This window comes from Mustela lutreola, chromosome 4 (assembly GCF_030435805.1).
Source record: "Mustela lutreola isolate mMusLut2 chromosome 4, mMusLut2.pri, whole genome shotgun sequence".
Lineage (NCBI taxonomy): Eukaryota > Metazoa > Chordata > Mammalia > Carnivora > Mustelidae > Mustela > Mustela lutreola.
The window spans coordinates 160,083,665-160,099,246 of NC_081293.1; the positions used below are offsets into that span (position 1 = coordinate 160,083,665).

Genomic DNA, 15,582 nt, shown 5'->3' on the forward strand with positions numbered 1-15,582 from the left:
AGACACTCCGAAGGAGAAATTATCAAAATCCTAGAGCAGAAAACATGATTAAGAAAGGGAAAAATTTTAAACTAAAAATCAAATCCTTCTTTACTTCCCCTGGCAAGAAAGTCACTCTTAAAAAGAAAATAGGTCCCTGGATTTTTTAAGACTTATAAGTTATTTAGCCTCTCTCAGCCTCATTTTTACCAAATGTGAATAAGCGTTTTTTCCTCAGTTATCTCTTTCCCTTGTACTTAAAAACCTTGTATAGCTACAATTACTACTAATACATCGGACTTCACACTCTCCAAGATGCCTGCCTGGTTATTTTCTGTTTTCATTTTGATCTTCCTGCTCCCTAAACTAAAAGTCTTTGCAGGTTTGGCCCTTTTAATTTGTTTTCTCTTTTGAATGGAGAAAAAAAAGAAATGCACTCAATTTGTTACTAGAGATATTGAGTCCCAAGGACCATGACCGCTTTAAAAATTCAGTCATGTATGAAGACACTACTACCAAGCTCTAGAATTCAGGGGTCTATGTGATTATGGCGGCAAGGCTGACTTTTAGTTCATTTGAATCTCCTCCATATATTTGGCATTAACCAAAATAGTACCTTATACATGGAAAAAACTAGGAAGCTCTCAATTACAATGACAATGTCTAATATCTGTTTTTCAGTTGCAGTTTACAGAACACTTTCACATATTAAGTAAAACGATCCAGGAGTCCTCATGAGTCTAATATGACTCTTATTTTCCTAGGAGGTACAAGGTCACATGCGTGGGACACACTATTACCTGGAGGAAAGCCTGGATTCTATGACTCTGACCACTGATGTCCTTTGAATTAGAAGCTTGGGCATGAAAATGTTAATAAGCACATTTAACCAAAAGAATGCATTCACATATGGAAGGAAATTCTTTAGAAATAATTTAAAAATCAAGGACAAAGTCTTATTTTAAAATGAATATATGAAAACAGAGCATAGAAAATGTATATCACCATCCTCAAAAAGAATATAATTAGGCTTCTAAACAGAGAAATATACAAAGTAAATTTTCACATTTTTAAACATTTATGCATATACATATATTAAAGTAGGGAATACTTAATAGAACAATTACCCGCATATGGGTTTTTACAGCAATAAATTCTAACTTCCTTTAAAATCTTATCCTCACATAATGTGAACACAAATATTTATAAATCAAACAGTAACCTACATTACTAATCTTCACAAAGTAGCTTTCTCTTTATTGAAAGAAAGGCATTTCAGTGTTTTAAGTACAAGTAGCTAGATAAATACAGACCCAAAATAATATGCTAGGCCATTAAATGCTTCTGAGCAATCACAGCAAAACTGCAAAACTTTAATAAACCTAATGGAAAAAGCGTAGAAGCTGCAGCTCTTCTTTAGAGGGGAAAAAAAGATCCACACATATACAATATAAACCTAGGCCTATCACATTAGGCAAGAGATTTTAACAAGTTCATTAATCAAGATATCATTCCGGGGTGCCTGGGTTGCTCAGTGGGTTAAGCCTCTGCCTTCGGCTCAGGTCATGATCTCAGGGTCATGGGATCGAACTCCGCATTGGGCTTTCTGCTCCGCGCAGAAGCCTGCTTCCCCCTCTCTCTCTCCGCCTGCCTCTCTGCCTACTGGTGATCTCTCTCTGTGTTAAATAAATAAATAAAATCTTTAAAAACAAAAAACCAAGAAATCATTCCAATCTTCAGGTTATAGAGTCCCCCACAAATTGCAAACTGCCCTTGGATATCCCAAATACCCTATTCCTTAAAGGTTAAGAAAACCATGATATCACTGATTACTATTTTACTCTGTTTTATACTAATGCCAAACAACCAACCAATCCAAAATAATTCAGAATCTAATCATTTAAAATAGTTAAAAAATAGTTAGGAAAAACAAAATGGAAACTAACAGGTTGACCATAAGGATATAACAGAGTGATTCCCCCCAAATAAGCAGAAGCCAGAAAAGTAGTGTTCTTGCCAAGAGAGTTATCAGGTCTTAGATTATAGGAGGTCATCTTCCCATTAGTGTGTCTTTAAAAAAAAAAAAAAAAAAAAATTGAGTATTCATTTGAGAGGAGGGGGTTTGGGGCCACCAGGGCAGAGAAAGTCCTAAGCAGACAAGGCACTGAGGGCGGAGCCAGTCGCAGGGCTTCATCTTGGGACCCTGAGATTTCCAGCTGAAACCTCAGACACTCAAATGCAGCACCCCAGGCACCCTGTATTAATGTTTCTTTGATAGTTTTTTGACAGTTGCCTAAAACTATAGATCTGAAACCTACAATTTGACAGATATGCTCAACAAGCCAAGAGACCTTAACTTCGATCTCAGACTTCCCCCTGCGAACTCACTAATGTCGTCAGGCCACTCACCTGACCTACTTTACTTTCTTCACATGTAAAATTCCAGTAACTAACATTTCAGTTCTAGATTTTTTATGATATTTCCATGGAGATCAAAGATGACAAAAGAATGAGAAATAAGGTCTTATTAAAAAAAAAACACACTTTTAAATGTAGTAGAAAACAGTGGCACTGTGCTAGTTACATAAGTTCTTTATGATTATTATTAAAATGTGGAGAAAAGATTCTGAGGTTTGACAACTGAAGCACTGAAAAGCTGCATTACAAAAAGCAGTGATTACTGTTAGGAAGTAATAGACAAATCCGGTGCAGAGCAATAGCATTTTAGGCAAATTTGAGTTGAGTTGTATAAAAATATGACTAAAGCCTCACTCTTCTCAATTATAACAAACTTCCCAAGTTAAAAATCTGTCAAGGTGGCAAGTTTTCAAAAGTAATTGGCCAAGTAATTTATAAACTGTGTTTAAAATACAGTTGGTACTACTATAAACTAGAAGAAAAACTCCCCCCATCCTTGGTCAGTACAATGAATCACAATAGAACTTCTGTGAGTGATCTTGGTGACGAGGTTATTATGTTAACATTTGCTGCTAAAAGTTAAAATTACAAAATGCTGCCCAAGCATTGATCATGTGCAGTGACAGACTTGAAAAACACACCCAGCAACTGGTTACTTTGAAAAGGAAGTCAAACACGAAGGAATATTCTGGACAAACGTGAAGATGTGTGAGCTGCTCATTTATGTATTCAGGGGGAATGTATTCAGGGGTAAATGTATTCGGGAAAGAATAACAATGCTGAAAAAAATTTTTAAAAAATAGTATTGAAGCGGAAAAAAGTTAACAATAGTTGTAGATTTATGTACTCTAAAAATCAATTCTTCCACTTTTAAATTTATTCCTATTCAATGATTCTTGAATTATGAAAGATCATTCATGGAGAACTGATCTTTCCTATGAAATGATACTGCCTTTTATGGAATTAAACAGCAGCATAAAGGTCTTGACCTAGAAATAGATGTAATTTTTACTAACTTTGATGATTCATCCTCTTTAGAATGGTAACCAAAGAAAACTAGCAAACTCATCCCTGGAAGAGTAATGTTCCAATGGTTTGAGCAAAGTATAATCTGATGGCAAAAGATAAACTAGCAAAGCAGGAATTTAGCACTAAAGATGTAAATTATAAAGCCTAAAGCTACCCCGCTTAGAAATGGGCACACAGACATACAGTCTCTGCGATAATGTAAATCTCATTAAGATAAACTTTAAGAAACATTAATACAGTCTAACAGGCTAAGTGTATAGAACTTATAAAAACAGCTATAGTTCAAATTTTAGCAACATCTAAATATGCAAAAATTCCCATTTCATTCACTGGCTTTCCAGGAAAATGTACTGGCCCAACATCTATGTATTCCTACACCCTTAGAGCTGATGCTCAGTTGTATCTAAGTGTTTCTTTGAAAGCCATCCCACTAAGATGGCCAGTGGTCCCTGTGTCTTCATAGTTCCTCAGTTTTGTTTTTTTTTTTTTGTCCCTTATGCCACCCCAATATGCCCACTTCTTATTCCCATATCTCTATGCATGATCCCTCTTTTATTTATTTCCCCTAGGAAGGAACAAGAAAGCTAACATTTATTGAATACTAAAGTTGGCGGTTTCTCTGAACTGAGTCCTGGGGCTTCATTTCTTCTTTTGCTATACCTGCCCTAAAAGAAGATGAAATACAGCATAGCAGTTAAGAGCATGAACTCTGAAGCCACATTGCCTGGGTTCAAATCCTGACCCTTCCACATTCTAGGGATGATCTTGGCCAAGTTATTTAACATCTGTGTGCCCCAAATCTCCTATCTGATAAAACGGGTATGACGATCACAAAGTCATTGTCAGGACTGAGTTAGCAGTGAAATAAATGAGTTTAAGATAAATGAATTAACCTAAAGCACTTAGAGCTATGCCTGGCACAGAGTAAACCCGGAATCAGTAAAAGATGCTATTATCAATTCCCATTAATTTAATACCACCCAGTTGCTGGTGATGCCCTATTGTGTTTCCATTCTGACATCTCTTATGCCCCACAGCCCATTTGGCAGTTTTACTTGGACACATCACAAAATGTCTCAAAGGTACCATAACCAGGATAGAATTCTCAATCTTTTCTCTCAAACCTATGCCCTCACCCATGCCCCTCGTCTTCATGATCTCGATTAATGCCACCGTGTTTTCCTGCTTACAGCAACCAAAACCTAGAAATGATTCATAACTCTTCCCTTTCCTTCAATACAAGTCCAATTCATCAGCAATTCCTACCATTTTACTCTCCAAAACAGATCTCAAATCTCCTCCCCTTCATCATAGCCAACCATTCTCTTACAGATCCCCGCCAGAGCCTCCCCTGCATGGTTTCTCTCTGCTCTGCCCTTGTACTCCACAAGCCATTTTCCCAAGAGTAGATTTCTCAAAATAAAAATTAAATCATGCTACTCTCCTATTCAACACTCCTCAGTGGCTTCCCATAATACAAGGAATAAAACCCAAGCTCCTTAAGGAGACCCGGTCCGTGCCCCCGTCGTGTAGGACAGGCTAAGCTGTGGCCTACCACAGCAAATGCTGTGTGCCACATCCACATTGCCCTTTCTCTTCCTCTGGACAGTGCACTTCTTCTCTGCTTATAGGGCTCACTTTGAAGGCTACCTCCCCAAAGACTTTTCTGTCTGATTCTTAAGCAGGTATCTCCTATTTTTTTTCTATCTCAGATACTTTTTCTTTCCTCCACTGGACTTACTGCAAGGTAGTATTACTTTTATTTGTCCCTGACCCTTTTAGAATGGAGTTCCATGGAGACAGAGGCTACAGCTGTCTTCTCTTCCATCTTATCCCCCTAAACTAGCATCAGACGTAGTAGGCATTCAGTAATTGGTAAACACGAGTAAAGCTGCAGTTTACATATATTATTCATTCTTTACCATAACCATGTGGGACATTTATCATCCCCATTTTAAAGATGAGGCAGCCAAGAGTCAGAAATATTAAAGGACCTATAGCTTTTAAGTGGAGAAACAAGATTCAGATTCAGGTCAGTACAGAGATGTCTATGCTACTTCAAAGCCAGTGAGGCCACTAACCATCCCACAATGCAATGCACAGGAAAGCTTCCCCCGCTTCCATCCAAACAAAGAATTATTCAATCCAAAATGTCCTCACGGTGCATATGAGAAGCCTTGCCAATAAAGGACCCACTTACAGTAGGGTGAAGTTGCCGTTGACTTTAGGAACCAGACAGGTAACAAACGAGTCAAGTAGGACAGAAGTAAGGGGAAAAACAGTAGTTTTCATTACCTGTCTCTTCCGTATTCAGGTTACAATTTTATTATGTTTTGTAGATGACATCTTACCTTGTAGCCTTTTGCCACAGGCATGCTTTATTTGCGTGCTTAACATGCATATTCTTCACTTCCACCAAAGAAAGGACTCCTTCCATTTCTCTTTGAAACACAGACCCCTCTCCAGTTATCCTTTTCACTACCCTCTTTTGATAACAGACAAAGAACTCTAAACTAACAGCCATATCAGACAAAGAATGGCAACTTACAGCCCCAGGTTTGGGAAAACAACAGAGACTAGGAGAAATGGGCAAACTGGACTGTCTGTGCCCCTGCCTTAAAAGAGGGGAGGGGTACCTGGGTGGCTCCCTCGGTTAAGCATCTGTCTTTGGCTCAGGTCATGATCCCAGGGTTCTGGAATTGAGCCCTGCATTGGATTCCCTGCTCAGAGGGAGCCTGCTTCTCCCTCTCCCTCTGCCTACCACTCTCCCTGCTTGTGCTCTCTCTCTGTGTCAAATGAATAAATAAAATCTTTTTTAAATTTTTTAAAAAATAAGATAAAATAAAATAATAAATAAAAGAGGGGGGCGCCTGGGTGGCTCTGTTAGTTAAGCATCTGCCTTTGACTCAGGTCATGATCCCAGAGTCCTGAGATCAAGCCCCATATCGGAGCAGGGAGCCTGCTTCTTCCTCTCCATCTCCCCGCTTGCTTGTGTTTCCTCTCTCAATATCTCTGTCATAAATAAATTAAATCTTAAAAATAAATAAATTTAAAATATAAATAAAAGACGGGAAGCAAGAAGCACTTAGTACTAGGGGATCGCTGATATGTAGGAATGTCAGCCCCGTGATGCTGGACAGTTTGCTTCTAAGTAGTGGCAGGACATAGGGCTTTAAAATTACTGACACTTCCCTCCACCTAACCCTACCCCAGATTCTGACTTAACTGGTCTGATGCGTGGCTTGGCTATCAGGATTTTTTTAAAGCTTCCAGGTGACTCTAGTCCAGTTTTGCTAAGATTGAGAGCCACCAGTCTAACCCAGGCCTCCCATTTTTACTTATACACAAACTGAGGCTCAGGGAAGCTAAATGCCTTCCTCAGGCCCTGTTTTCTATACCTGTTTTTAACTAGGTATAGTTAAAAACAGGTATAGAATCAGAAAACAGTTATTCTAAGGCAGTGTTTTCAAACCATAAGTTTTAATACGATGTCATAAAACTCAAGAGTTAGTAAATGGCATTTATTTTTTAAAAACGACAGAATAGGAAATCAGAGTATACCGCACATTATAGGAGTAAATATTGTTACACGACACTTGTTTCAAGTATACGCACATTTCTGCGTCTCTAAACCCACTCTCTTCCCTTCTCTGCCTTATTCCAGGGCCTACAGAATGCTTCAGCTGGCTCTGTTGCCAGAGGGGTTCCAGTTGGTCAGCCAGTGAGGGGCATGAGCGGGAGAGCAGAGGGTGGGAGGAGAGGATCTGGGGTCCCCCTTCCTGGGAGATACTGCTCCCAGAGCACAGCCCTCCCTGGGGTAAGCTCCTGATGAAGCACCCCTTCCCCTGGAGGCCCAGAGGTGGCAGCACCTTCTGACTGCTGATAGGCAGGGATGTTTCAGTGTCTTTTATGGGTTCCTTAAAACTGTTCACTTCTGAAAACAGTCCATTTATTAAATCTGTTTCCTACCAGGACACCGACATACCTAAATGGAATAACAGAAACATGCGTATATGTACTGGGTTGTACTTCTAGAAGTGTGAGCAGATTTAATGTACATTGTATTTCTTACTGTGAGTTATGGTCAATAACGTTGGAGAAACAGCATCATGGTTTTTCTTTACTATATTGCTGCTCCCCTTGACTGATGTAGGGAGCTATTAGAGTGAAACTGCAAAAAACAAACATTTGAAAAACAATTCATAATGACTGTTACCACTAAATAACACTGGTCGTTGGATGGATAAATAAGGTCTAAAAATAAGAAAAACATATGTGTTTGTTAAGTAGATTTTTTAAACAGTGCTTAACACTGCCCAACAGCAGAAAGGGTCATCGTGGTAGGTAGTGAGTTTATCAGTGCTTAGTACATACGGAGGAGATGAAAGAAACCGAATCGAGAACCTCTAGTCAGTTTCTAACACTTAAGTATGTGTGCTATCAGGGAGCTTCAAGTTGTAAAATTTCTTCCCAAACAGAAATAAAGCCATTTTTGTGATAGCAAAATCCTTCACTAAAGACTTGCATGGTGTCAACTCAATGCACACTCATTCTGCAAAGGGCAAAAAGAGAGGGAATGAGAAAGCTTTCAAAAATGTCTAAACTCTGCTCCTTCCTGCAGGACCCAAGGGTACAAGGCCAGAGGAAGAACCAAACATCCTATGTCCGTTCATTCTCTAGAATCCGGTAGATGGCCTTTTGTAAATGTATAGAAAATCATCCAACCTCCATCCAACGACCAGTGTCCAGAGTACACCCACAGATGTGAGACAGCTCCTTCCCTGTACCTCTTACCAATACCCAAAGGGGAAGTCAAGTAAAGTGCCACAGTGTTCTATTAATACAAAACTGCATTTAGGTATAAGCATTAAATATAATGCTTACTAAATCCAAAGCTAAGCCATCCAATAAAAGATTCAAAGTAAATGCAATTACAAGAAAACTGCAAGATGGTTATCCTATGGGTGTTACTGTAACCTCCCTGAAAAAGAAGTGGTGCCCTTCCATATTTCACTATGAAGTGGTTAATGTTTACACTAGCCACTCAATAAAAATGCAGCTTCATTCTGTCACAAATCAGTATTATGCATGTGCTTTTATAACAGCAATTAAAACTCATTAAAGGCTTTAGACACAGAATGCCTTCCCATATTTTAGCCACCCCCTTTTAGTTCTACTCAGTAAGTAGGGGAGGTGATACTCTCAGGTCACAGAGAAGGAAGGGCTCACAGAGGAAATAATTTGAAACTTAAACCGAACCACCACTCTGCACAGGATTTTGAGCTTGTCTCATCCATTGTACCATGCTGCCTCCCCAAGGTGAACTTATCTAACCTGCACATTGGTAAGGTTTTTCAGGCTCGCTACTGAAAAGAGGATGAATATACAGAAAATACTGAATTTTCTTGGCTTGAATCTACAATACATAAAAGTATCCAAATAACAGTATCAACCTTTCTGAGCCCATTAAACACACACACACACACACACACACACACACACGGAGATGACTCTGGCCTTTTATAACTGAGCGGCTTCTAGTGGTGGATGTTATGTCAGGGGAAGCCGAATTGCTGAGTCCTAATCCTTCGCCTATATTGAAATCCAAATTGTTTTGGGCCACTGAGGGAATTTGAAAGGATAATTAGGCATAAATCACCAATAGTTAAATAATGCAGTAGCCAAAGCCCATTAACGGTATTATATACTAAAGGCAGTATTACATTTTACTGGCTTAGAAAAATTAGGCCCATTACCTAAACTGCTACAACTCGCCTTATCGGAATGTCAGTCAGGAAACAAAGGATACCTAAAGTCGGTCCACAACCTGTGACTCTTTCAACTTTTTTTTTTTTTTTTCCAGCACATCGCTGCACATCATCCATTTGGTGCATGGAAGCGGAAAAGGAGGGAAGCCCTCCACACCAAATGTTCCCAGGTCAGCAGAGAGGATTAGAGCTCCGTGCCCCAAGCACAACACAACCTGGAAAGTGACGTGCCGAGAGGAATCACTAAGTACCACCGGCAGTGTTTGCGGCCAAGAAGAAAAAAAGCACGCTAAAATTTAATTATAAGTTTAGCAACTTTCTAGGACAGGGAACGTGCTTCTGCTTTTGAGCTCCACGGCATCGCTTCCAACCAAAAGCAAACCATTCTCCGGCCAGGGGCCGAGATAACGGGAAAGCGGCCGGTCCGCGCCAATCAGCGGCGCCCAAGTCTCGTTAGCGCAGACCTGTCAGTTCGCCGCCAGGCCGGGCAGCTGTTGATCTCGGGGCCATTTTTTTTTTTTTTTTTTTCCTTTTTTTCAACGGAGACGGAGAGCGGACGGGAAGGGAGCGAGGAAGGCTGAGCCAGGAGGAGGGGGAGGGGAAGAGGAGGTGAGGACGTCCCAGGAAAAGTCGGAGAGGGCTGCAAACTGGCGGGGACCGGGCGGCGGGGCTCGGCGGCGCGGAAGTGGGAGGAGAGTCTAGGGGAGGGGGAAAGGGGCCCGCGCCTCAAAGTTCCGCGTCCCGGCGGCGCCCGAGCTCTGGGGCTGCTCACCTAGCAGGAGCGTGGTCCAGGTCCGGCCGCGCCCCGCGCGCCGCAGGCCCAGCGCCCCGCGCAGCCCGGCCACCAGGCGCCCCCCGAGCCCGCCCCCGGCGGACGGCGCGGCGGGCTCGGCGCGGGGCCCCTTCCTGCCCGCGGCGCCCTTGCGCCCGGGGGACCGGGGCGCGCGCTCGGGCCCGGGCTCCCCGGCGCCGGCGTCCGGCGCCCCCCTCAGCGGCGACTGAGAGGCGCGGGGCGGCTGGGGCGGCTTGGGGGCCGCCTCTCGGTGCTTGTTCCGCGCCTGCAGGACCATCTTGGCATAGTCGCGCCCGCTCGCTGCGCGCGCCCGGACGGCGGCCGGGGAACGGCGGGCTGGCGGGGCGGCCCGGGCGCCGCTCACTCTCCGGCGGGCGGGCGGAGGGCGGGCCGTTCCCTCCCCGCGGGCCGGGAGGCGGGGAGAGCAGCAAGGCCGGGCGGCGGCTGCTTGCTTTGGCGGTACGGCCGGGAGGCGGCGCCGGACTCGCGCGCCCGCCGCCGTTGCCGCCGCTCCGGTTGTCACGGCGACCGCGGAACGCCGGGGGGCGGGGGCGGGGACACCCTGTGAGCAGCCACGGCCCCGCCCCCGCCGCCCCTCCGCGCCGGACGCGCGCTCCCGGCTGGCTAGCGCGCACGCGCGGACTTCCGGCGCGGGAAGGCTAAGACCTGGCGGCGGCCCCGGGACCCCCGCCCTGCTCCGGGCCCGAGTGGGGTTCTGTCGGGGCTCGGGCGCTGAACGCCTTCCGGGAGCGGCCGCCCCTTCCCCTGGGAGTGGTTGGAGGAAGCAAGGGCCGTCTCGGGGCGGGGGCTGTCGGCGAAGTTTCGGACCCCATTCAGGGTGCGCGTGAAGCCCCGCGAAGCCCGCGTGGCCCTGGCGGCTCGTGTCGGGAGTGGATCGGGCGGGGGAGGAGGCGCTCGGGAACGACCACGAGGGGCGCTGTGCCGGCCCTCTGCAGCCTCCGGGGCCCCTCCGCTGGGAGGCGAACGGAGAAAAGTCAGTGGTCTCACAGTGTGTGGTCCCCCTGCTAGGGGACGCTGCCCAGGGCAGTTCCCTCCAGGGACTGGACCGACCGTGCAGTCCGATTTAAAATGGCAGCAGAGTATCTCCGGGAAATAAACGTGGAGGCACAAGTAAGTGTGTGCCTGACGTTGCAATCCTAAAGTGAAAACCATGGTGGGAACCCAGGTTGAAGGTGATCAAACTGAACGGCCCGAGAAAGAAAGATTATCAAGTATGTTCTGTAAGTTTCGCGTGCTGTGATCTCGTGACTTAAAGCAGAGAAACTTTATTTGCTGATAAAATACAAAACTATAGTGAGAACGTATTTTCTCTAACAGAGCACGGAATGCGTGAGTAAAGGAAGCCCAGCAAGGTTAAGAAAACCAGGCAAACCCCAGTTTCCCTCGTCCCTCTATTCCACCGAACTCCCAAATTCTTTGCACAAAGCCCTACAGCTTTATGGGTTAACTAAAAGATTTCCTACCTTGCAGTGTCCGGTGGGCTTGTTCCAGAAAGTTGTCCTTAAATCCCAATTTTGTAAATCAAGTCACTTTTGATTATTTCCATTATAATTCCAGAGGCTTCACGTGGCTTTGGATCCTACCCTTAAGTTGTTCCACTGAGCGACGTCTTTATTAGGGAAGTTAATACAGGCATCCATTCACTGTTACGCCTTTTTAAGAGAGAATTCTTTTTGTAAAGGGAAAAAAAAAAAAAAAAAAAACGTTGCCATGCTAATTGGTAATCCCTCATACTCTGTATTTTGTGAATTAGGATTTACAGCTGTTGTTTTTATTGGAACAGGGAACAACTATTTTTAGACACTTTTTCAAAAAAGTGATTGCAGGTGAAATCGGGATACTTGAATTCTTTTTTTTTTTTTCTTTTCAATACTTGAATTCTGAAACAATGTGTCAGATGGATCCATTGTTGTCCTCTTGGATTAATTTTGAATTGATGATCGATTAGATTAAAAGTACCCTACTTTAGTATCTGTTAAAGGTAATATAAATAATTCTGGACTGTTTTTTAAGCGACAGAGAATTCTTTTGTAAAGGGAAAAAAAAACGTTGCCATGCTAATTGGTAATCCCTCATACTCTGTATTTTGTGAATTAGGATTTACAGCTGTTGTTTTTATTGGAACAGGGAACAACTATTTTTAGACACTTTTTCAAAAAAGTGATTGCAGGTGAAATCAGGGAATACTTGAATTCTTTTTCTTTTTTTAATACTTGAATTCTGAAACAATGTTTCAGATGGATCCATTGTTGTCCTCTTGGATTAATTTTGAATTGATGATCAATTAGATTAAAAGTACCCTACTTTAGTGTCTGTTAAAGGTAATCTAAATAATTCTTGACTGTTTTTAATGATTGGAAAAACACCTGAAAAAGGAAGTTTAGTATTTGAACAACGGGATTGCTTGGCTGTCTCCTATACATGGTAGGCTGGATTCAGGAACTGCCTCCCTTCAACTGGTACCATTTCACCCAAGAAAATACATGTTGAATGAATGAATGAGTAAATGAATGCAGGAAATTATATAATCAAATGATTCAAAACCCTGTGTTCTGTAGTGCAGTTGAAATCACCTTGTTCTTGCTCTCTCCTACAGTCTCAGATTTCTAGAGGACAGTCTTTACTATTCAGTTTCATCTTGAATAGAACCTAACCTGCAGAACCTAACCCAGAGCCTGACTATGGAAGTTTGTTGAATTGAATTAACGGAGGACATATATTTAAGACCCAGCCAGTGGATTTTGATTAAGTCCACAATGGCTGATGAGACCTCTTCTTTGCTTAGAGACCATGTAGAGAATCCCAGAGAGGAGCAGTGTGGTATATTGGTCGAAAACCTGGTGATTTTAGGCCAGAGTTCCAGCCTTTGGTCTGAAATGTGCCAGCCCTATGACGTTGGCCAATTTCCTCATCCCTAAAATGGGGGTAATGAAAACATCTATCCTACAGGTTTGTAAAAATTGAATTAGACAATGTATGTAAAGTATCTGATAATTACTTCCATCAGAGTAATTGGTCAGTAAGTGTTCAAAGCAGTGGATGGTGAGTAAGGAAGTACTCTGCCCTGCCAGAGGCTGACAGTCTCCAATGGATGTGAGGAGGTAGGGGAGTAGATCACAGAAGAGCAAGGGCAGCTGTGTGCTCTTTGGACCAGTCATAGACTGGATGTGATTCCAGCTTCTAAGCTACCTGAGGAGTTGACCTTCCCTGAGGATCCTGCTTCCACACATGCTCTACAAATAATGCCCATTGGTGAGGCATTAAACCTGGATAAAACAGTAGGCATATCCTCTTGCTCTTCCTCCCTCCATCCCAACCCCCAAAAAAGTATATTTCACACAGGGTGGGTGGTAGAGCAGAAACCAGAACAGTCATGGAAGGTTACATGCCAGATTTCATTTTGCATTTATCACAAGAGCCCGGGATGCACTGTATTCATATTTGTATCTTTAGGCCAGTGCCTGCCACATAATGGTGGATGCTTTAAAAAAAAAAAAAAAAAAAGACAAACTGAAAGTTGCATTTTTTTTTTTTTAAAGATTTTATTTATTCATTTGAAAGGCAGAGATTACAAGTAGGCAGAGAGGCAGGCAGAGAGAGAGAGGAGGAAGCAGGCTCCCCGCTGAGTAGAGAGCCCGATGCGGGGCTCGATCCCAGAACTCTGAGACCATGACCTGAGCCGAAGGCAGAGGCTTTAACCCACTGAGCCACCCAGGCGCCCCTGAAAGTTGCATTTTAAAAATTGTTGTGCACAGATGATCCCGTGAATCAATGATTGTAATGAATATGGATTAAGCATTATAGTCAGTGGCCACCTTTAATGTGCTTTTCTTTTTAAGAGTTACAGATGCAGCAGGAAGGAACTTCCTTATGGGACATTATAGAAATACTGAGCCAAGGCAGACAGATTCCAACAGCGCAACCACTCATGAAGAATCCCTAGTCTGGTGCCCAGGATGCAAACCCAGTCCCTTTCTCACTAGAAGCTACACTTCGGGCATTTGAAATAAAAACTTCTACTTAAAAAAAATAATTTATAAAGACTTTGGGGGTGGAGAGAGAGGGAATTAAAAAGGGGAAATGAGCATAAAAGAGATAACAAGTAAATGCCCCAAAATAAAGCTTAACAATATTAAAATAAGCAACCAGGGAATCACGTTAAATAAGCAATGAAAAGAAAAATTTGGTCAAGGGAAGACTATGCTGAGAACCAGTTTCATTATTTCTCTGCATTGGCATTTTAAAGGCCCTTTAAAACTTTCCGATTTCCCCCATTTCCTCCCACTTGCTCTCTTGCCCACAGAGTGAAGCAAAAGGAGAATCTTGACTCTGGCCTCTATTTCTCATTTTCTTGGACTAGGTCACTTATCTCTTTACTGGAGAAGTGTCTTGGGGGTAAGTTCTAGATTTCTCAGCAGTAGCTCCTAACAGGAAGAACCTGCAAAATCCCAGCCCACTTTCCCAGAAGCCTAAAATGGGTGGGTGCAACAAAGTCTGTGTAACAGTCAACTTTCAGCAAAGCTCCAACATTAATTTGTCAGTGTGTTACAATGTATGTCTTTAGTCTCTGGGAAGAACAAATGGAAATTGCTACTTTATTGTTTTTCAGATTTTATCTTGCCTCTTTCTAGTAGCTGACCTTGTAATTTAAACTGTTTTTGCTCAAATGGAGTGTTCCATGGAAACTCAGGGTGCACATCATTAGTTCTACTTAACAGGGCATGGTGGAAAACCACTCAGGCTCAGAGGTGCATGTTTCCCTAAATTGCAGGTCCTGTTGGCTAAGGGCTTGCTGTGTCCTTGGTGCCTTAGTAGACATTACAGACATTAAAAATTCATATACTAAGTCTCCAACCCCAAAGGGTTTACAGCTTAGTTAGAGACAGAGGGTAAGCTAGAATGAAATGTAGTTCTGTAGGAAAATATGTGATCCAGAGTGTAAGTACTGAAAGAGCTCCAAAGAGAAGGGCCCATGGCTGACATGACTGGGGAGTTCGCAGGGAGGAGGAGAAACTGGGTCTAGGCCTTGTGGGAATAATAGATTTTGTTTGAACAGAAGGAAACACAGAGAAGGCATTACAGGTGGGGAACAGCATGTTTTGAAACCCTATGTGGCTGATACGCTGTATAGTAGGTGCTAATAGTAACATCTTAAGACCTTTCAGAGTGAGGAAGGGAAGAAACAGCTAATGTAAGTATCAGGAATAAATAGACGGATTAATGAGTGAGTAAATGAAGTAATGATTGTAATATGACATGCCTAGAGCACCTCAACATGGCTCCTGGCTCTCAAAGCCCCATAGATCTATCTAGACCCGACCAGGCTCCTCTCTGAAGGATGCTAAGCAACCCTCACACCCAGGGGCCTTAGAAATACTGAGAGCCAATGGATTCCACCCCCAGGCTCTGATTTGGGCCAGGAGTTACTCTCATCTGGCAGGCCTCTGGTGACCCTTAGCCAGAACACTGAGTCTCTCACCTGCCTGCAGCCACGGATCAGGTAGGGGACTGACCTAGACTCCTGTCTCAAGGCTTCAGGGGAAGCACCTGGATGCATTGCACAGTTTTGCCTTT

At 43.2% G+C, this 15,582-nt stretch overlaps 1 protein-coding gene across 4 annotated transcripts in view; it reads right to left on the reverse strand.

Moving 5' to 3' along the window:
* Positions 1–10,473, reverse strand: part of DPY19L1 (dpy-19 like C-mannosyltransferase 1) — a 99,892-nt gene extending 89,419 nt beyond the window's left edge. For 2 of the 4 annotated variants that reach the window (XM_059171537.1, XM_059171538.1), the window contains exon 1: positions 9,967–10,473. In XM_059171537.1, the coding sequence (XP_059027520.1) occupies positions 9,967–10,264 (298 nt within the window). In that variant the 5' untranslated portion in view covers positions 10,265–10,473. The remainder of the gene's footprint in view (positions 1–9,966) is intronic. The other 2 variants (XM_059171536.1, XM_059171535.1) reach the window with 1 other exon arrangement.
* Positions 10,474–15,582: the final 5,109 nt, after the last annotated feature.